The sequence below is a fragment of the Pseudopipra pipra genome, chromosome W (genome assembly GCF_036250125.1).
Source record: "Pseudopipra pipra isolate bDixPip1 chromosome W, bDixPip1.hap1, whole genome shotgun sequence".
NCBI classification, from domain to species: Eukaryota; Metazoa; Chordata; class Aves; order Passeriformes; family Pipridae; genus Pseudopipra; species Pseudopipra pipra.
Genome location: NC_087580.1, coordinates 50,477,600 through 50,499,844, shown reverse-complemented (window position 1 = coordinate 50,499,844; position 22,245 = coordinate 50,477,600). Strand labels below are relative to the sequence as shown.

The 22,245-nt window shown below is 45.9% G+C and overlaps 1 protein-coding gene across 3 annotated transcripts in view; it reads right to left on the bottom strand.

Annotated features, from left to right (window-relative positions):
- LOC135404410 (ceramide transfer protein-like) overlaps positions 1 to 22,245 on the bottom strand; it is a 141,449-nt gene that overhangs the window by 101,995 nt on the left and 17,209 nt on the right. The window contains exon 1 of one of the 3 annotated variants that reach the window (XM_064639133.1): positions 12,740 to 13,704. The exons of the other annotated variants lie outside the window; for them this stretch is intronic. Within the exon in view, the coding sequence (XP_064495203.1) occupies positions 12,740 to 12,754 (15 nt within the window). The 5' untranslated portion in view covers positions 12,755 to 13,704. Of the gene's footprint in view, positions 1 to 12,739; positions 13,705 to 22,245 lie in introns of those variants that run through there. 3 annotated transcript variants of the gene reach the window in all.

Here is a 22,245-nt window from a genome sequence, read left to right as displayed (position 1 = left end):
AAAGAATATAAGCCTACAGAAAACAAGAATCACCATTCTTTATTTCTCTCTCAGGCAGGAACAGCACTAGCATAAATGTGACAGAGGTGTTATCTATCCTAGGTCAACCAGTTCACAGTTATTAACAAAACAATACCATATACTGCTATGAGGTATACACTGTAATAACATATACAAACCAAGAGAAGACAAACATAATAATTCAGCTAATTCAGCAGTACAAAACTATTTATCCCTGAAACTTTGACATACCAGGTTTTATTTGGTTTTTGTGATGCTGTCCGGGTTTCAGCTGGGATAGAATTAATTTCTTCTCAGTAGCTGGTACAATGCTGTGTTTTGGATTCAGTGTGAGAATGTTGATAACACACTGAAAGTAGTGCCTTACCCTAGGTCAGGAACTCTTCAGTGTCTCATGCTCTGCTAGTGAGGAGCTGCACAAAAAGCTGTGAGGGAGCACAGCCAGAAGAGGTGACCCAAAACTGGCCAAAGGGATATTCCACACCATAGAACATCATGCCCAGTATATAAACCGGGTGAGTTACCTGGAAGGGGAGGCCGATAGCAGTTTGGGGATGGGGTTTGGTTTGGCATCAGTCAGTGGGTGGTGAGCAACTATATTGTGCATCACTTGTTTTTCTTGGGTTTTATCTATCTTTTTTAATTTACTATTATTGTTGTTATTATATTTTACTTTGTTTTAATTATTAAACTGTTCTTACCTCAATCTACAGGTTTTACTTTTGATTTTCCTCCCCATTCCACCAGGGTGAGGGGAGTGAGCCAGCAGATGAATGGTGCTTGGTTGCCTGTTGGGCTTAAACCACAACGGTCCTTTTTGTCACCCAACATGAGGCACGAAGGGTTGAGATAACTACAGATCTGACCAGAGTGTGTTAAAACAAACTTGTTATAAGCATTCATTGCATTGGTTTAATAGTCACTGTTTACAACGTTGATTTATTTGCTCTCACAGTTGTTGCGCTTATTCTCAGGGTTGTGATCTGTGATACTGGTAATAACCTTACTTGCAGTATGTGTTCCCTGTGGTGATGTTTATTGACCTTGGGGTCTGGGCTAAGACTATCATTGTGGGGTACTTAGTAGTATTGATATGATGGTGTCACTGGTCGAGATGCCAATCTGGTGTAAGTATTCAGTATTGCAGGCACCTCTGTACTTTGTGAGTCATCCACTGGGAATGATTAATAATTCCACCTTTGGCCTTTTCTCCTTGGAGAGCCAACCAATGGGGGAGATACCTTCCCACATCTTTCTTTCCTTCCTCCTCCTGCAGGTTCATTACGGTAGTTTGAGAATTTTAAAGATTTTGAATATCCTTTGAATACCCTTGAAACCAATCTGGTCCTTTTTCTAGGAGCCAGCATGTTGCTGCATATGGTTCAGGTCTTGTTTAAGGTCAGACAAATAATTAAGAACATTACCCAGAGATCTGTCCAAAAGCTGGATAGTTCGGAGTGGCAGGGTGTGTGAGATAGTATGGGCAAGTACCTAGGGCAGTGGGCACCTCCAATGTGTTTGAATCTCACCCATGAACATGTGTAGAATCCAGAAAAACTAGTAAAATATTTGGAAAAGGTGTGCTGTCACCCTGGCAATTCCAGAGAGACACAAATCCCCGCAACATGTTGGGGCCTGGCCCAGGGCTAATGAGTCCTGTTCAACACTGTTCGGTAACCTCAGGGGGAAAAGAAGGTCTCTGGATCTGACAGTAAGACAACAGGCCCTGCAGCTACTCCAACCACCATGACAAATACTGCAGGTACTCCAACCCCCGTCACAGGCCCTGCAGCTACTCTAACTCTGGCAACAGATACTGCCACGTGCCAGTAACAGTTGCCCCTTTTTCTGGTTACAAGCCAGGGAAGAGAGTCATCATCATGGCTAGGCTTCGTGAACGAAGATTTAGGAAGGTTCTATCCACGTTTGTTACAAGCACGCTGGTGGCTTATGAGGCCAATACGAGATAGACATATCCAATTGCAAAAGGCACAGCAGAAAGACTCCTTAGGTGGTATATTCAGCAAGACACGATTCTTTCTGCGTTGTCTTTTCTCCTCAAGGGTGATCCTGCGTGCGTTCTCAAAGGAAACGGCAGCGTTATAGATGGTGTGTCTCCAGGCCTCCCGATTTGAGGCCAGAGTAGACCAGTTATGATGATCAATATGGTCGAGGTTGAGATGTTTCAGGGAGGGGAAGAGAGTTATAGGGATGAATATCCATACCATTACATCATCTGAAGGGGGGCCTGCCCCCGCCCTCCCAGAGAGTTGGGGAAGGCGGTTTGCTGTGGCCGGAAGTCATCCCTGCCTGGCTGGGACAACAGGAAAAGCCATGCCAGGAACCAGAACTGTGCCATCTTGCCTAGCTCTCTACAGGGGGAAGGGTATCGGGATCAGCCTGGCAGACCTAGCCCCTCTCCGCCACCACTGGTCCCTTTCCTGTTGCTTCAAGCCACAGCTTAAAGGCATGGTGCTGAACTGAAGGACAGCAACGCCAAGCTGCTGCTATGCCAGGGACTGCCACTGCTTTTGAAAGCCACCACTGCAGCTTGCCACCATGGCTTGCTGCCACCACCACCGCCCAAGTACCAAAGCCACCCATGTTGCTGACACTGCCAGACCGCTGCCCCAGGACCCCCATGCCGGACCTCCACCCACCTCAGCCACGTGGGGCCCGAAACCCCAGCAGAGTCGAGTGGAGCAGCACCAGTGCTGTAGGCAGCCATGCGGGAATGAGCCCCAGTTGAGCGACGCAGAGCCTGAAACCCCAGCTGGAAGCCAAGCGGAGCAACACCAGTGCCAAGGGAGGTGGTTGGTGGGGGAAAAAAACCACATCATTTTGTTTCCCCTTTGTTCCCAGGGGGCCACATGGGTGGTGAATCCCCCTCTTTATGGATAAACCGTTTCCTCTGTATTTTTGTAGTTAGTGCTATTTTTCTTTTAGTAAACTGTTATTTTTTCACTTATAACCTCAGGGGTTTTTGTCCCTCTATAAAAGGGGAGGGGACTTCATCTTATTGGAGTTCCCATCTCCCAATATTTGTCTTTAAACCAAGACAATCCCTGCACAGAAACAGAAGAAATGCACGTGAAAGTCACCTTGTAAAAGAGCTTTAGTAAAGGAGGACAAAAAGGTCAAGAAGGAACAGGAGGGTGAAGAAAGCAGAGAGGGCAAAGAAGGCAAAGCAGTAGGGCCATCACAAGGGCCATTTTCAGTGCCATTATCATCACAAAAACAGGAAGAGGCACAAGAGGTAACCACCACTCGATCCCTATCCTCAAGTGAGCTGTGGGAGACTGAAAAAGATTTTAGTCATCATCCAGGTGAGCATATTATCGCCTGGTTGCTCCAGTGCTGGGACAATGTGGTTAAGCAGTTTGGAATTGGAGGGTAGGAAAGCCAAGCAGCTGGCATCACTTGCTAAGGAACCAGGCATTGACAAAACAACAAGAAAAGAGACACGAGCCTTTAGCTTCTGGAGGCAACTCCTGTCAAGTGTGAGGGAAAGGTATCCCTACATGGAAGATATTCCATGTCACCCAGGAAAATGGGCTGCAACAGAGAAAGATATCCAATACTTGAGGGAGTTGGCTGTGCATTACATGATTTATTATGACCTGAACAATGCGCAAAACAGCACATGCCAACCCATTGGAAAGATGATGAGCCACCAACAGTGGATGAAGTGGTTTGTCAAATCCGGGAATACAAAGACAGCTTTTCTCCATTGTCTCTGCTGTGGAGAAGCTGTCCCAGAAGTTCCAGCAATTCAGAGAGGATATGTCCTATTCCCCATCTGTAGGGGCCCATATCTCAGCAATTGACAGCAGGTGTCCTTTTGCTCAAGAGAGAGGATATAGAAGGAACATACTACAGGATACCCTGTGATTTTACCTGTGGGACCACGGATAGAACACAAGGAAGTGGGATGGAAAACCTACCTCGATCCTAGAGGCACAGGTGCGGGAATTGCAGGGAAAAACAACCACAAATGGAGGTTCATCCAGGAAAGTTGCTTCTCCAGTCTCCAGTGGACATTTTCCCAGGCTGAATGAAAGGGCTGATTGCACTACTGATTCTATGGAAAGAAGTTCTAGTCCATTTCTACAAGTAAGCAGGGATTCTTGTGATCAGTATTAGAGGGGCCCTGCCTCCAGCCAGGTGGAAGAGAGGGATAACCGGGTTTACCAGACTGTAGATTTGATGACCTGGCACATCAGCCCCACAGGACTACAAGGCTTTAATAGATAGCGGTGTACAGTGTACCCTAATGCCATCAAGCTATGCAGGGACAGAACCCATTTGTATTTCTGGAGTGACAACGGACTGTATTGGAGGCTGAGATTAGACTGACTGGGAATAAGCGACAAAAGCACTCCATTGTGACTGGACCAGAGGCTCCATGCATCCTTGGCATAGACTACCTCAAGAGAGAATAGGTCTCAAAAGGGTATCGGTGGGCTTTCAGTATAGCTGCCCTAGAGATGAATGAAATTAAGCAGTTGTTTACCCTGCCTGGTCTCTCAGAGGACCCTTCTGTTGCGGAGTTGCTGAAGGTTGAAGAACAGCAGGTGCCGACTGCTACCACAATGGTGCACCAGCAGCAATATCATACCAACCGAGACTCCATGATTCCCATCCATAAGTTGATTCATCAACTGGAGAGCCAAAGAGTGATCAGCAGGACCTGCTCACACTTTAATATCCCCATATGGACAGTTCAAAAGTCTAATGGAGAATGGAGACTAACAGTATAGTATCATGGCCTGAATGAAGTCACGCTGCCTCTGAGTGCTGCTGTATGGGACAGACTGGAATTTCAATATGAACTGGAGTCAAAGGCAGTCAAGTGGTGCCACAATTAATATTGCTAATGCAGAGTGCAGGCCACAGTTTGCTTTCACTTGGAGGGGTGCCCAGTACACCTGGAATCGACTGCCCCAGGGGTGGAAATACAACCCTACCATCTGCCATGGACTGATTCAAACTGCACTGAAACAGGCGGAAGCTCCAGAATACCTGCAATGCATTGACGATATCATTGTGTGAGGCAACATAGAAGAAGAAGCTTTTGAGAAAGGAAACAAAATAGTCAAAATACTTCTGAAAGTGGGTTTTGCCATAAAACAAAGGGACCTTCACAGGACATCCAGTTTTTAGGAATAAAATGGCAAGATGGACGTTGTCAGATCCTGATGGGTGTTATTAATAAGATAACAGCAATGTCTCCATCAACTAACAAGAAACAAACAAAACTTTTTTAGGTGTTGTGGGATTTTGGAGAATGCACATTCCAAATTACAGTCTGATTGTCAGCCCTCTCTGTTCAAGTGACCCAGAAGAATTATTTCAAATGGGGCCCTGAGCAGTGACAAGCCTTTGAACAAATCAAGCAGGAGATAGTTCATGCTGTAGCCCTCGGACCAGTCCAAACAAGGCAAGATGTAAAAAAAGTGCTCTACAGTGCAGCTGGGGAGAATGGCCCTGCCTGGAGCCTCTAGCAGAAAGCGCCAGGGGAGACTCGAGGTCGACCTCTAGGTTTCTGGAGTCAGGGATACGGAGGATCTGAAGCCTGCTATACTCCAACTGAAAAGGAGATACCAGCAGCTTATGAAGGTGTTCAAGCCACTTTGGAGGTAATTGGTACTGAAGCACAGCTCCTCCTGGCACCCCGGCTACCCGTGTTGGGCTGGATGTTCAAAGGGAGGGTCTCCTCTACACATCATGCACCTGATGCTACATGGAGTAAGTGGGTCACACTGATCACATAATGAGCTCAAATAGAAAACTCCAGTCATCCAGGAATCTTAGAAGTGAACATGGACTGGCCAGAAGGCAAAGATTTTGGAATGTCACCAGAGGAGAAGGTGACATGCGCTGAAGAGGTCCCACTGGATAATAAATTACCAGAAAGCAAGAAGCAATGTGCCTTGTTTACTGATGGATCCTGCTGTCTTGAGAGAAAGCATCAGAAATGAAAAGCAGCTGTATGGAGTCCCCTACTACAAGTCACAGAAACTGCTGAAGAAGAAGGCGAATCGAGTCAGTTTGCAAAGGTACAAGCTATCCAGCTGGCCTTAGACATTGTTGAATGAGAAAAATGGGCAATACTTTATACTGATTCATGAATGGTGGCGAATGCCCTGTGGGGGTGGTTGCAGCAATGGAAGCGGAATAACTGTCAGTGTAGGGGTAAATCCTCCTGGGCTGCCGCATTGTGGCAAGACATCACTGCCCAGGTGGAGAACCTGGTTGTGAAGGTACGTCATGTAGATGTTCATGGACCCAAGAGTTGGGCCACTGGACATCACAACAACCAGCAGGTGGATCAGGCTGCTAAGACTGAAGTGGCTCAGGTGGATTTGAATTGGCAACATAAGGGTGAATTATTTCTAGCTCAGTGGGCTCATGACACCACGGGACATCAAGAAAGAGATGCAACATATAGGTGGGCTTGCGATCAAGGAGTGGACTTAACCATGGACTATCATGCACTATCCAGAGTTGAAGGGACACACAAGGGTCATCAAAGTCCAGCTTCTGGCCCTGCACAGGACAGCCCCAAGAATCATACCATGAGCCCGAGAAAGTTGTCCGAATGCTTCTTGAACTCTGTCAGGCTTGGTGCTGTGACCACTTCCCTGGGGAGCCTGTTCCAGTGCCCAACCACCCTCTGAGTGAAAAACTTTTGCTTAATATGCAACCTAAACCTCCCCTGACAGAGCTTCATGCTGTTCCCTCAGGTCCTGTCACTGATCACCAAGGAGATCAGTGCCTGCCTCTCTGCTTTCCCTTGTAAGGAAGCTGTAGACTGCTATGAGGTCTCCCCTCAGTCTCCTCATCTCCAGGCTGAACAAACCAAGTAACCTCAGCCACTCCTCATATGGCTTCCCCTCTAGGCTCTTCACCATCTTCGTAGCCCTCCTTTGGATGCTCTTTAATAACTTTAATCCTTCTTATATTGTGGTGACCAAAATGGCACACAGGATTTGAGGCCGCACCAGTACAGAGTAGAGCACGACAATCACCTCCCTTGACCAGCTGGGATGCCTGATGCATCCCAGAACATGGTTGGCCCTCCTGGCTGCCAGGGCACACTACTGACTCATATTCAACTTGCCATCAACCAGGACCCCCAGGTCCCTTTCTGTGGCACTGCTTTCCAGCATCTCATTCCCCAGTCTGTCTGTACATCCAGGGTTGCCCCATCCCAGGTGCAGAATCCAGCACTTCCCCTTGTTAAACTTCATATGGTTGGTGAGTACCCAACCCTCCATCACACAGGTTATCCATTAATGTGAAACATGCTGCAATCAAGCAGGCCAAGCGGTTAAAGCCTCTCCGGTATGGAGGACGATGGCTGAAATACAAATATGGGGAGGCCTGGCAGATTGACTATATCACACTCCTCCAAATGCATGACAGCAAACACCATGTGTTTACAATGGTGGAACTAATCCTTGGATTGCTGGAAACATATCCCATGCCCCATGCCACTGCCCAGAACACTATCCTGGGCCTTGAAAAGCAAGTTTTATGGCAACACAGTACCCCAGAAAGAATTGAATCAGAAAACAGAACTTGTTTCCAAAACAACCTCATAGACACTTGGGCCAAAGAACATGGCATTGAGTGGGTATATCACATTCCCTATCATGCACCAGCCTCTGGAAAGATCAAATGATGCAATGGACTGTTAAAGACTACACTGAGAGCAATGGGTGGTGGGACATTCAAACATTGGGATACAAATTTAGCAAAGGCCACCTAGTTAGTCAACAGCAGAGGATTTGCCAGTCGGGCTGGCCCTGCCCAAAACTTTTATGCACTGTACAAAAGGATAGAGTTCCTGTAGTGCATATTAAAAACATGACGGGGAAAACAGTCTGGGTTATTCCTGGCAAAGGCAAAGCTTTAGCTCAAGGACCTGTGCATACTTGGTGGGTAATGAGGGAGGATGGGCAAGTTCAGTGTGTGCCTCAGGGGAATTTGATTTTGGGCAAGAATAACATCACACAATTAATTTTGTTGGTTAATTGCTATATATTATTGTGTATTATCACTTCTATGGCAGCTACATGCACCTCAACACACTGGGCACCTCACAGCATCTGTTCTAGGGATATGAACCTAACTTGCCTCCAGTTCTCACATTAACAAAGAATGAACTTTGATAAAAACTGAATAAGTGCAGCAGTAATGGAATCAGAAGTGGTTTTAACATGCAACAATCCAACACCACACACCATCTTTCCTTCTTGAAAGACTTATCAGGGATGGAGGCCAAAGTCATGGACTAAATGAATTCAACAGAAGTTTTGTGATCATTTTATGAACATTTTGCAGTGATGGTCCATAGACTAAGGGAATGATGCTAGTGTGCATATCTTTCAAAATAAATAAATAAGGGAAATGATGGAGTGTTGGGAAATGTGAGAGTTGGCATGACATAAATGGTATGGAATAAGGTGTGGATATTGTCATGGTTTAGGGTGGAATAGAGTTAATTTCTTCTCAGTAGCAGATACAGTGCTGTGTTTTGGATTCTGCATGAGAATAATGTTGATAACACAGCGGTGCTATGGTTGTTGCTGAGTAGTGCTTACCCTAAATCAAGGACTTCTTGGTGTCTCATGCTCTGTCAGTGAGGAGCTGCACAAAAAGCTGTGAGGGAGCACAGGCAGGACAGGTAACCCAAACTGGCCAAAGGGATATTCCACACCATAGAACATCATGCCCAGTATATAAACTGCGGGAGTTACCCAGAAGGGGGGGCTGATTGCAGTTCAGGAACAGGGTTTAGCATCAGTCAGTGGGTGGTGAGCAACTATATTGTGCATCATTTGTTTTCCTTGGGCTTTGTATCTCCTTTTTTTATTTACTATTATTATTACTATATTCTACTTCGCTTCAGTTATTAAAAACTGTTCTTATCTCAATCTACAAATTTTACTTTTTATTTTCCTCCCCATTCCATCAGGGTGAGGGAGTGAGCAAGCAGCTGCAGAGTGTTTAGTTGCCAGCTGGGCTTAAAACACAACAAAAGTATTTTTTTTTAATACAAGATTAAGAAAAATTTAGTATAGTTACACAGTGATTTTGCCCACAGCTAAATGTGCAAACCTGTTCAGCTGCTGAATATAACTTCTGATATTTCACTATATTCTTGACCTTCTATATTCGAGTCATATTTAAGCTATATTCCATGAAACGCTAATTTTCACATTAATCCTGATAGAACACCAGATTTACTTTTCCGTGGACTGTGACACAGCCATAAGATCTCCTAAGAGTAATTTTACAATGAAAACAAATATTAAGTACTACCTGTTTTATTTCCTCTAACAGAACTACTGAAAAACAACAGCTAAAACAGCTACAGGATGGACAAGGGATTAGACCCAGCCAACATGGGTTTAGGAGGGGCAGGTCCTGTCTGACCAACCTGATCTTCTTTTATGATCAGGTGACCCGCCTGGTGGATGAGGGGAAGGTTGTGGATGTAGTCTACCTGGACTTCAGCAAAGCCTTTGACACCATCTCCCACAGCATTCTCCTGAAAAAGCTGGCAGCCCACAGCTTGGACAGGGGCACTCTCTGCTGGGTTAGGAACTGGCTGGAGGGCCGGGCCCAGAGAGTGGTGGTGAACGGTACTGCATCCAGTTGGCAGCCGGTCACTAGTGGTGTCCCCCAGGGATCAGTGTTGGGCCCAGTTCTGCTTAAATACCTTTATTGATGGTCAGTTCTGGATGTCCTCTCTCGGGTACCATTTCTGGTTCCATTTCCATCTGAGGGGTCATTTCTGACGGTTGAGGGTGGATAGGGAGGGGGAAACTCCAGCACCAGGGGTTTCTTCAGGTCCTGAGTCTGGAGGGGAGAGGTGCTCCCCCCTCCCCCCCACCACGCAGTCCCATGGCAGCCCCAGAGACAGCACACAGGACGTGGAGAGGAGGCAAGAGAGAGAGTTTATTGTTGGGGGTGTTACATTTATAGGGTTAGGAGGATTCACAGAGTAACCAGTTACAGGTCTCAAGGGGCTTACAGAAAAACCAATCATGTAAAGAGTTAATAGTCAATAGGAAAGGGTTAACAAAGGTCAATGAGAAGACCTCTTGATATCTTCTCAGGACATTCCTGCGTGGGGGGTCTTGGGAAGAAGCATGAGTTAGCAAAGAGACTACAAAAAGCCATTTTGAAACATGTTTAAACAACAGTTTCTCATATACTGCAGATTTACTGCAACAATGATCTGGATGAGGGGATTGAGTGTACCATTAGCAAATTTGCAGATGACACTAAGTTGGGGGGGAGTGTCGATCAGCTGGAAGGCAGGAGGGCTCTGCAGAGGGATCTGGATAGACTGGAGAGTTGGGCTGATTCCAAGGGGATGAGGTTCAACAAGGCCAAGTGCTGGGTCCTGCACTTTGGCCACAACAACCCCATGCAGCGCTACAGGCTGGGCACAGAGTGGCTGGAGAGTAGCCAGGCAGAAAGGGACCTGGGAGTTTGGATTGACAGGAAGCTGAACATGAGCCAGCAGTGTGCCCAGGTGGCCAAGAAGGCCAATGGCATCCTGGCCTGGATCAGGAACAGTGTGGCCAGCAGGAGCAGGGAAGTGATTCTTCCCCTGTACTCAGCACTGGTGAGGCCACACCTGGAGTACTGTGTCCAACTCTGGGCCCCTCAGTTCAGGAAGGATATTGAGGTGCTGGAGCAAGTCCAGAGAAGAACAACGAGGCTGGTGAAGGGACTCAAGCACAAGTCCTATGAGGAGAGGCTGAGGGAGCTGGGCTTGTTTAGCCTGGAGAAGAGGAGGCTCAGGGGAGACCTCATCACTCTCTACAACTACCTGAAAGGAGGTTGTAGCCAGGTGGGGGTTGGTCTCTTCCCCCAGGCAACCAGCAGTAAGACAAGAGGGCATGGTCTTAAGCTGTGCCAGGGGAGGTTTAGATTGAATATTAGGAAAAAATTTTTTACAGAGAGAGTAATCAGACATTGGAATGGGCTGCCCAGGGAGGTGGTGGATTCACCATCCCTGGAGGTTTTTAAGAAGGGACTGGATGTGGCACTTAGTGCCATGGTCTAGTAACCACAGCGGTAGTGGATCAAGGGTCTTTTCCAACCTGGTTGATTCTATGATTCTATGAAAATTGTGAGAAATTACTGCTTTAGAAAAGGTATTTTGTAAAGCAATGCATTTTGGTTTACTTCAGACTTATAAATTTATCTTAAGGGGAAAAAAACCCTATTTGTGTTTTACCAATTAATACTATGCTTGCTAAGAATTTTACCAGACAAGATAGGTCTAAAAAACATGGTCTGTCATGCCCTTTATTAAACGCTAACTTGACTAAATACTTCTGCTTAGTATATTTGTTTCTGGAATCACTGCTCACTTTCATAATACAGTACAAACACTGCTCATCAAGCTGGTCTACTCCCTGTTTTATCCTCCCTTGACATTATTTCCTCTGAATGAGCACCATCACTCTATTTTCACAGAATGGCTCAGGTTGGAAGGGACCACAGTAGGTCATCTGGTCCAACCTCCCTGCTCAAGCAGGGTCATCTTAGAGCACATTGCACGGGATTGTGTCCAGACAGTTCTTGAATATCTCCAGTGAGGGAGACTCCACAACCTCTCTGGCCAATCTGTTCCAGTGCTCAGTCACACAGTTAAGAAGTTATTCCTCATATTCTGGTGGAACTTCCTGTGCATCAGTTTCTGCATGTTGCCTCATGTCTTAGTGGTTGGCACCACCGAGAAGAGTCTAGTTCCATCTTCTTGACACCCCCTCTTTAAATATTTATACATATTGATGAGATCCCCTCTCAGTCATCTCTTTGCCAGGTTGAACAGGCCCAGCTCCCCAGCCTTTCCTCATTAGAGAGATGCTCCAGTCCCCCAGTCATCCTCACTGCCCTCTGCTGGATCTGGTCCAGGAGCTCTATGTCTCTCTTGTACTGGGGAGCCCAGAATTGGACACAGTACTCCAGATGTGGCTTCACCAGGGCTGAGTGGAGGGGAAGGATCACCTCCCTCAACCCTCTGGCAATGCTCTTCCTAATGCATCCCAGGATTCTGTTGGCCTTCTTGGCCACAAGGGCACACTGCTGGCTCATGGACAGTTTGTTGTCCACTAGGACCCCCAGGTCCTTCTCCACAGACCTACTTTCCAGCAGGTCAGCCCCCCACCTGTATTGATGCTCGGGGTTATTCCTCCCCAGGTACAGGACCCTGAATTTGCCCTTGTTGAATTTCAGAAGGTTCTTCTCTGCCCATCTCTCAAACCTTTTGAGGTCCCTCTGAAGGGCTGCACAACCCTCTGAGGTATTGGCCACTCCTCCCAGTTTTGTATCATCAGGAAACTTGCTGCAGAGGCACTCTATTCCCTCATCCAAGTCATTGATGAACATTAAACAACACTGGGCCCAGTATAGAACCCTGGGGGACACCACTAGTGACAGGCCTCCAACTAGACTCTGTGCCACTGATCACAACCCTTTGGGATCTGCCACTCAACCAGTTCTCAATCCATCCCACTTGTCCACTCATCCAACCCACACTTCTTGAGTTTGCCTATAAGGATGTTGTGAGAGACAGTGTCAAAAGCCTTGCTGAAGTTGAGGTAGACAGTATCCACTGCTCTCCCCTCTTCCATCTAGGTAGTCGTTTCTTCGTAGAAGGCAATCATGTTGGTCAAACATGACTTACCTTCAGTGAATCCATGCTGACTACTCCTGATCACCTTCTTGTCTTCCATGTGGGTAGAGATGGCCTCCAGAATAAGGCACTCCATCACTTTTCCCGGGATTGAGGTGAGGCTGACTGGCCAGTAGTTTCCCAGGTCCTACTTCTTTTCCATTTGAAGACTAGAGTGACATTTGCTTTCTTCCAGTCCTCAGGCACATCTCCTGATCTCCATTACCTTTCAAAGATGATTGTGAGTGGCCTGGCTATGATGTCCGCCAACACTCTCAGCATTCATGGATGCATCCCATCAGGGCTTGACTTGTGGATGTCAAGTTTGTTAAGGTGTTCTCTGACCCAATCCTCCTTGACCAAGGGAAGGTCTTCCTCCCAACATGCTCTCCTGGGTCAGAGATTCCTGAGGGCTGGTTTTATCAGTAAAGACTGATGCAAAGAACTCTGCCTTCTCTGCATCCTCTGTTATCAGGGTCCTTCTCCCATTAATGGGCCCACATTGTCCTTTGTTTTCCTTTTTTTATGTATTTGAAAAAGACCTTTTTGTCATCCTTGATATCCTTGGCCAGATTTAATTCTAGATGAGCCTTGGCCTTTCTAGTCTCAATTTCTACTTTGACCATCTCTCTATATTCACTTCAAGTAGCCTGACCCTGCTTCTATTTCTTGTGTATTTCATGCTTGTACGTAAGTAACAACAGGAGTTCTTTATTCATCCACATAGATTTCTTGCACCCTTGGCCTGACTTCTTCCTCATTAGGATGCATCATTCTTGAGCCTGGAGGAATTGAATACCAACCTTGGACCCTTCTTCTCTGCAGGGCCTGCTCCCATGGGATTCTTCCAAGAAGATCCCTAAAGAGGCTACAGTTAGCTCTGCTGAAGTCCACGGTCAATCTTGCTCATTGTCCTGCTACCTCTTCATTCAGTACTGAGCTCTACAATCTCATGGTCACTATAACCAAGGCCGCCCCCAGCCTTCACATCATCAAGGCCTTGTTGGTTAGTATAAGGTCAAGCAGCACACAATCCCTTATGGGAACCTCCATTACCTGCAACAGGAAGTTGTCATCAATGCTTTCCAGGAATCTCCTGGACTGTTTGTGCTTTGCTGTGTAGTTTCTCCAGCACATGGCCAGGTAGTTAAAATCCCCCACAAGAACCAGGGCCTGTGACTTTGAGACTGCTTCTAGTTGCCTGTAGGTGGTCTCATCCACTTCCTTCTCTTGATCAGGTGGCCTGTAGCAAACACCCACAACAATGTCACCCTTACTAGTCTGCCCTTTTATCCTAACCCATAAGCTCTCAACTTGCTCATCATACACCCCAAGACAGAGCTTGATACATGCTAAGTGTTGCCTCACATAGAGGGCAACTCCACCATGGTGCCTTCCTGGTCTGTCTCTCCCAAAGTGAGTAGCTCTTCATGACAGCAAGTTATCCCACCATGTCTCCATAATTGCAATGAGATCAAAGCCCTGTGACTGCACACAGATCTCTAGTTCTTCCTGTTTGTTCTCCATAGTGTGTGCATTGGGGTACAGGCACTTAATAGAACTATTTCATGGTGACAATATCTCAGTGGGGGTGCAAAGGGAGGCCCTGTAGTCCTGTCTAGTGGTTGTGTCTTTGGTTGCTTGTGCTTGATTGAGGTATTCCCTCTTAAGGCTTCTTTTGCTACCAGGGTGTTTCTCCAATGTTTCCCTGTTGGCTTCTATTATCTCAGGAGTCCCTGGCTCATCTCTGTAAGACTGCAAGTGTGCTACAGTGTGGCTGGTACATCTCAGAGTCAACTGCCGAGGGCCTTCACAGGTACCCTGTCCCTCCAACTTTTTCATGCTACCCCACAGTTTGCCAGGTACAAGCCTGATCTTGTCTCCCTCCCCCTTTCTTTAGAGATCTTTTCCTTCCCCAAAGTTGAAGTACAATGCAGCAAAATCTTGCCTCTGCTTAGGAACAATCCTTGTCCCTTCTTATTTTTTCATACAAGTATGTTAAATCACAAGCTATATCTATGATGATTCTCTAGACTGTGGTGGGTGTACCCTAACTGGTTGCCAGACCCCCACCCAGCTGCTCTCTCACTCCCCCTCCCCAACTGTACAGGGGGAGAAAATAAGTTGAAAAGCTGTGGGTCAAGATTAAGACAGGAAGATCATTTACCCATTGCCATCATGAGCAAACCAGACTTAACTTGGTGAATACTCATTTAATTTACTGCCAATTAAAAATCGAGTTGGATTGTGAGAAACAAAGACAAAACTAAAAACACAGGTGCAGGGGGATGCGGGAGTTTCAGTCATATCAAAGTGGCTTGAGTTGGAAGGGACCTTAAAGATAACCTAGTTCTAACTCCCCTACCATGGGAGAGATACCCACTAGACCAGGTTGTTCAGAGCCGAGTTGTGGTGGGGGGAAACAGTTTTCCCCCCTGAAGTTATAAAATGGTAAATCCCCAGGGAGTGGTGACCCTTGAAGTTTTGAGGTTTTATCCAATGAGCGCTTCTGCAAAATATAAACATATCACAAGCAAACGGAAGAGTAGTTGTAGTTTTGTAGTAGAAGAAGTAGCCATGTTGTAGGAGCCACGAGGAGAAACAGCAGCAGCCCCACTGGGGGCTGGGCCCTCCCAGCCCCCAGCCAGGGGGCTGCAGGGACTTGGAACAGTGTAATGCTGGGCTAAGTGCCCGTGGCTGAAAGCTAAAAAGGTTTTCTCCACTGTGAGTGAGCAGAGACAGAGCAGCGGCAGAAGCAGCATCCAGAGACTGTGGCTAAGAGCCAAAAGATAAGAAAGCAACAGCATGCAGCCAAGGAAGGCACAGAGTTGTCTGAGAGAGCCGAGAGAGAGAGAGCAGAGAGAGAAAATTAGGCTCTACCAAGAGGAAGTTGGGGTAAGAACTGAAATAAAACCCCATACCCCTCTGAGATCTCCGAGAAAGGAGGAGGATGATGATGGACTCTTACTTGAAAGAGTCTTGAAGTGCTACAGCACTGCAGAAAAGAGCTGAAAAGTTCAAAGAAGAATGCGGAGGGTGACCTTGCCCCCCCCCCCCCCGCTTGAGGCAGAGCACAGGAGCTCTGCAAAGGGGCTTGAATCCCCTGAAGATACAGACCGTCACGAAGACCCCTGAGCTTCGTGGTATGACCGCAGTGAAACGACCGTTGTCTGGGTGAACGTAGCCCACGGAGGAAGACCCTCGTTTGAAGACGAGTGGCCGAGGGGCTTGGATAACCCTCGTGTGTGCTGGCAGAGATCCAGCTGCTGCATGAGAAGAAGAGCGAAACAGATAGACCTGCTGCCTTAGAGACATTGCTGCTCTGAAGAAGGGATCTTTCCTTCTTCCTTCCTGAACTTTTATTTGGAGGGGAGAAGAGATTTGATCCATTGTAAATACTATGTCATGGTAGAGATAATTAAGATTGTATATAATGTATGTTAGTATTTATTTGTACAGTCATTGTAATATATTCCCTTTCCTCCAATTTGAGTCTCGTGTGGTTGTCTGGAAAACCCATCTCACATTGGGTTGAGATGTGAGAGGGGGCTTAGACTAGGGAATTGGATTTTGAGGCTCTCAAACCATGACACTCATCCAACCTGGTCTTGAGCACTTCCAGGGACGGGGCAGTCAGTTCATAACACTTCAACTCTGCTACTCCTTCCTCACTTTTTTCCCCTGCTCCAGCGTGGTTCCTCTCCACAGCTGCAGTCTTTTAGAATAAACCTGCTCCAGCATTGCCTCTTCACATACTGCAGCCTCCTTCAGTGCATATCCAGCTGTTGCAGTGTGGGGTCCTCTACAGGTCACAATGTGTATGCTCCGGCATGGTCTGCAGGGAAATGCTTGCTGCCCAGTGGTCTCCTCCAGGGGCCATGGATCTCTGCTTGGCACATGAAGCACCTCCTCCTGCTCTAACCGCAGGGCTGTTTCTCACGCTTTTTTATTCACTCCTCTTTCTCTCCCACTGCTGCGTAGTGATTTTGCCCTTTCTTAACTGCTTACCCCGAGGCACTATCACAGTGGCTGAGGGGCTCAGCTGTGCCCTGCAGTGGGTCCACTACAGCCATCTGGAACTGGCTGTGTCCAGTGCATGGCAGTCCTAGACTCTCCTCACAGAGGCTGGCCTGCAGTCCCCACCCTTGCTACATACACCCAATGCAATTATAGAAGTGCATAAAGATCCTTTTTTCTTCATGAGTTACTTTTTGCTTTAGAAGTACAAACATTAAAGTTACTAAAGTCATTGCTTAAATTTTGCAAGGCTGTTTTTTGGGGTTTTTTTTAATATCATTAGCTCTCCTAGATCTTACTGTTAGGGTGGAACAACTTAGAGAAAGCATATTTCATTGTTTATCAGACATTTTATTCAAACTATACTGAAAACCTAAGAGATGCGGCAAGTTCTAATTCACTGAATTTGCAATACTTTTTCTTTTCCTGAAACAAAATCCAAGTTGATCCACAAACTTGGGGAGTATAGCTCAGACAAAAAAATCACAATACAAAACTCTGGTTTCCCCTTTTGAATTCCAACATCCAGACAAAACCTAGTAGAAACATTAGACCGATGTCTTGTCTTTCCTTGCTGTTATGCTTAAGCAAAAAGAATACACATTTCAGTTATATCAACTGGCTGTATTTTTTACAGAATATAGCAAAACATTATTGTAAACAAGTAAGTGACCACTTTATGTCTACTAAAACAGCAATGATCCTTTTAGGTGGCAAAACATGGGACATCTAATCAATATATGATTTGTTCATTACTACATTAAAAATAAGAACTTTCTCATAATGGCAGATTTGCATGTATAGAAGAATCTTATCAAGAAAATTATCTTATCAAGACTTAAAAATATAAAAGCCTGTTAAGTGTGCTTACATTATTTGCTACTACCCAAATATTTTACTTTAGATCTTATGTTAGGATATTGACCTTTCAAAATGTAGAGCACACTGCTTTTTCTTTTAAACAATAATTTTTATCTTGTCTTTTCAAACCTTGACTGAAGTGAGGCCCACTGCACCCATGAAAGTAAAAGCACACTAAGCAGAACTTAAGGCGATTTTCAGATGAAAGGGTTTCTTTGCAATGGATTAGATCAAGCTAATTTTAAAGTTTGTATAGTGTGCTAGCAAGCTAATATTAAGTCTGGAAGATGCATTTATTGTATGTTACTTTTGTGGTTAAACCACATTTTAAACTTGAAACTCGCAGTTCTCAAGAGTGAAGCTGGTGAATCTGCACACCGGGCAGAGATGACCAGATGCAGGAGTGATCATATAAAAAATAATTTTTAGTAATTTTTGTGTGGAATCAACCATCCTACAGTCTTACAGTACACAATTTGTTAATGAATACTTTATCCAGTTATTTTCCTGTTAGCAATGTGGAATTACTATATAGTATCAAGTCATGTTGTATTGGTTTATATGCAAACACACCTCTGATGCACACTATTCCCAACTGCCCACTGAAAAAATAATGACTTGCAATAATAAAATCTAGAATGTAATAAATGTGCACTTGAAATATCAGCTAAACTTTGATCAAAGATATGGAATGGCACTGTGTTATCAAAAGAAATAAGGGCAGGATTGAAATAGTTTTAAAACAGCATGTGTACACAGCCACTGCTTTAAGCGACCTACCACTGACTATCAATACCCTATGTAAAAACTCCATGGATTAGTTAAGGGGTGTTAACAGATTTAGATACACACTACAAGAAATGAGGATATAACCAATGGGCCTGTCCTGTTTGAACATAGTCTGAAGAACCCTAAGCTTTAATAAAGGCATAACTTTTGTTTAGTGATAACTATCAGTTAACGACTCAAGGAATTACTTGAGCAACCTGGTCTAGTGGAAGGTGTCCTGGCCCATGGCAGGTAGGTTGGAACTAGATTATCTTTAAGGTCCCTTCCTACTTAAACCATTCTATGATATGAGATACTGAAAATGGAAGTGTGCATGTTGTCACCTTGGTATGAATTAAACCAGAGAATCGAGTCCCCTGCAGAAAAATGCAAATTATGCTTCTCAGGTATCCATTAAAAGCAAAATATTTGCAATATCCACCAACATCACACATTATGTACAGAGAAAAAGAGAAAAAAAATCAAAATTATACCACCTGGAGAAACATCAGCTGAGAATTGATATGAAATTGCTAAGTTAAAATCATTAGGAATCCCATCATATACAGGAAGAAGTTAGAGTTATTAATCAGTCAGGAAGCAAGGTAGCTTCATATCAACTTTAGAGAATGCAGAAACCCCATGTATCACTTTTTTTAGTTTTAATAGGACAAATACAAGAACAGGAATCACATACACTGCTGCACCCCCAAAAATCACTATTTGTGTATCAATTAGCTGTCTTTTTGCTGTATCTCATACTGTATACTGCAGTATGCCATGAAAGATGGAGAAGCTGTATATACATCAATAATCAGATATGGATTTCACAAGAAAACCACAAGACAACACTCAGACAGGATACTCTACCCTAAGAGCAAAGCCATGCTTAGCAGTACTATGCTGAGCTGTCAGAAAGAGTACGTACAGCACTCTGGACTCAGACTCACAGTGAAGGGAATGGAAAGTTCCCATCCTATGAAAGCAAGGGAGCTGCAGCTAGAACAGAGGCCTGCTTTACACAGTAGCATACTAAACAGACTAAGATTAGCTTGCTTTGAATCCAAACATAAGCAACTTAAAACAGTACAACAGTATAAGCATTTCTATAAATGCAGTGCTATCATTACTGTCCCTGTTCTGTTTGTGTCCCATCCTTCCCCATTAAGGAGTTCCTCCAGTCAGGTCACCTTGACCTCAGCAACTAGGACCATCAAGAACAAAGTTACCAAGCTAGCTATATGGCATTGGCTCCATGGTACTGCATATTATAGAATCATAGAATAGATTAGGTTGGAAAAGACCTCCAAGATCATCAAGTCCAACCCCTGATCCAACTCCAATTACTATATCATGGCACTAAGGGCCACGTCCAATCTCTTTTTAAAAACCTCCAGGGATGGTGAATCCACCACCTCTCTGGGTAGGCCGTTCCAATGCCTGATAACCCTGTCTGTAAAGAATTTCTTCCTAACATCTAACCTAAACCTCCCCTGGCAGAGCTTGAGCCCATGTCCCCTTGTCCTATTGTTGGTTGCCTGGGAGAAGAGACCAACCCCCGCCTGGCTATAACCTCCTTTCAGGTAGTTGAAGAGAGTGATGAGGTCACCTCTAAGCCTTCTCTTCTCCAGACTAAACAACCCCAGCTCCCTCAGCCTCTCCTCATAGGACTTGTGCTTGAGTCCCTTCACCAGCCTCGTTGTTCTTCTCTGGACCCGCTCCAGCACCTCAATATCCTTCCTGAACTGAGGGGCCCAGAGCTGAACACAATACTCAAGGTGTGACCTCACCAACGCAGAGTACAGGGGAAGGATCACTTCCCTGCTCCTGCTGGCCACACTGTTCCTGATACAGGCCAGGATGCCATTGGCCTTCTTGGCCACCTGGGCACACTGCTGGCTCATGTTCAGCCTCCTGTCAATCAGCACCCCCAAGTCTCTTTCTGCCTGGCTGCTCTCCAGCCACTCTGTCCCCAGCCTGTAGCGCTGCAGGGGGTTGTTGTGGCCAAAGTGCAGGACCCGGTCCTTGACCTTGTTGAACTTCATTCCATTGGAGTCAGCCCATCTCTCCAGTCTATCCAGATCCCTCTGCAGAGCCCTCCTGCCTTCCGGTAGGTCGACACTCCCTCCCAACTTGGTGTCATCTGCAAATTTGCTGATGATGGACTCAATCCCCTCATCTAAATCATCGATAAAGATGTTAAAAAGGACTGGGCCCAGCACTGACCCCTGGGTAACACCACTGGTGACCGGCCGCCAACCGGATGCAGCTCCGTTCACCAGCACTCTCTGGGTCCGGCCCTCGAGCCAGTTCCTGACCCAGCACAGAGTGCCCCTGTCCAAGCCGTGGGCTGCCAGCTTTTCAGGAGTATGCTATGGGAGACGGTGTCAAAGGCTTTGCTGAAGTCCAGATAGACCACATCCACAGCCTTTCCCTCATCCACCAGGTGGGTCACCTGATCGTAAAAGGAGATCAGGTTGGTCAAACAGGATCTGCCCCTCCTAAACCCATGTTGGCTGGGTCTGATCCCTTGTCCATCCTGTAGCTGCTATGTGATTTCACACAGGATAATCTGCTCCATAACTCTGCCAGGCACCAAGGTCAGGCTGACAGGCCTGTAGTTACCAGGGTCAGCCTTGCAGCCTTTTTTATGGATTGGGGTGATATTTGCCAACTTCCAGTCATATGGGACCTCCCCAGTGAGCCAGGATTGTTGGAAGATGATGGAGAGCGGCTTGGCAAGCTCTTCTGCCAGCTCCCTCATTACCCTAGGATGGATCCCGTCTGGTCCCATAGACTTGTGAGGATCCAGATGACTCAGTAAGTCACTATTTCCTCCTGGAATACAAGGGGACTATTTGGTTTCCTATCTCTGTCTACCAGCTCCAGAGGCCAGTTGCCTTGAGGGCCACCTGTCCTACTGGTAAAAACTGAGGCAAAGTAGGTGTTAAGTACCTCAGCCTTCTCCTCATCTCTATTAACTATGTTTCCCTCCAAGTCCCTCAAAGAATGGAGGTTTTCTTTGCCCCTCCTTTTGTTATTAATGTATTTATAGAAGGACTTTTTGTTATCCCTAACAGAAGCGGCTAATTTAACTTCAAATTGCGCTTTTGTATCCCTGATTTTCTTTCTGCATGATCTAGCTGTCTTCCTGAATTCTTCGTAAGTAGACAGCCCTTTCTTCCACAGTTGGTAAACTCTCTTTTTATCCCTGATTTCCTTCAGAATCTCCCTGTTTAACCAAGCTGGTTGTCTTCCCCGCCGGCTTGCCTTTTGGCACACCGGTACGGCCTGTTCCTGTGCACTCAAAACTTCCTGCTTGAAGCACATCCATCCCTCCTGGACCCCCTTGTTTTCAAGGGTTGTTTCCCAGGGTATGCTCTGGACTAGACTTCTGAATAGGTCAAAATCTGCCCTCTGGAAGTCCGGCATAGAGGTTTTATTGTTGTTTCTCCTTGAATCTCTGAGTATTGAAAATTCTATTATTTCATGGTCACTATTTCCCAGGCAGCCTTCAACCACTACATCTCCCAACAGCCCTTCTCTGTTTGTAAACAGCAGGTCTAGCGGGGCCTTACCCCTGGTAGGTTCATTTACCAGTTGATGAAGGAAATTGTCCTCTATACACTCCAGGAAATTCCTAGACTGCCTCTTCTCTGCAGTATTGAGCTCCCAGCAGATATCCGGCAGGTTAAAGTCACCCACAAGGACAAGGGTTGACGATTTTGAGACATCCGCCAGCTGTTTGTAGAATATTTCATCCCCTTCGTCATCCTGGTAGGGCGGTCTGTAACAGACACCTATGATGATGTCGGCCTTGTTGGTCTTCCCCCTGATTCTGGTCCACAGGCACTCAACCTTATTGTTGCTGA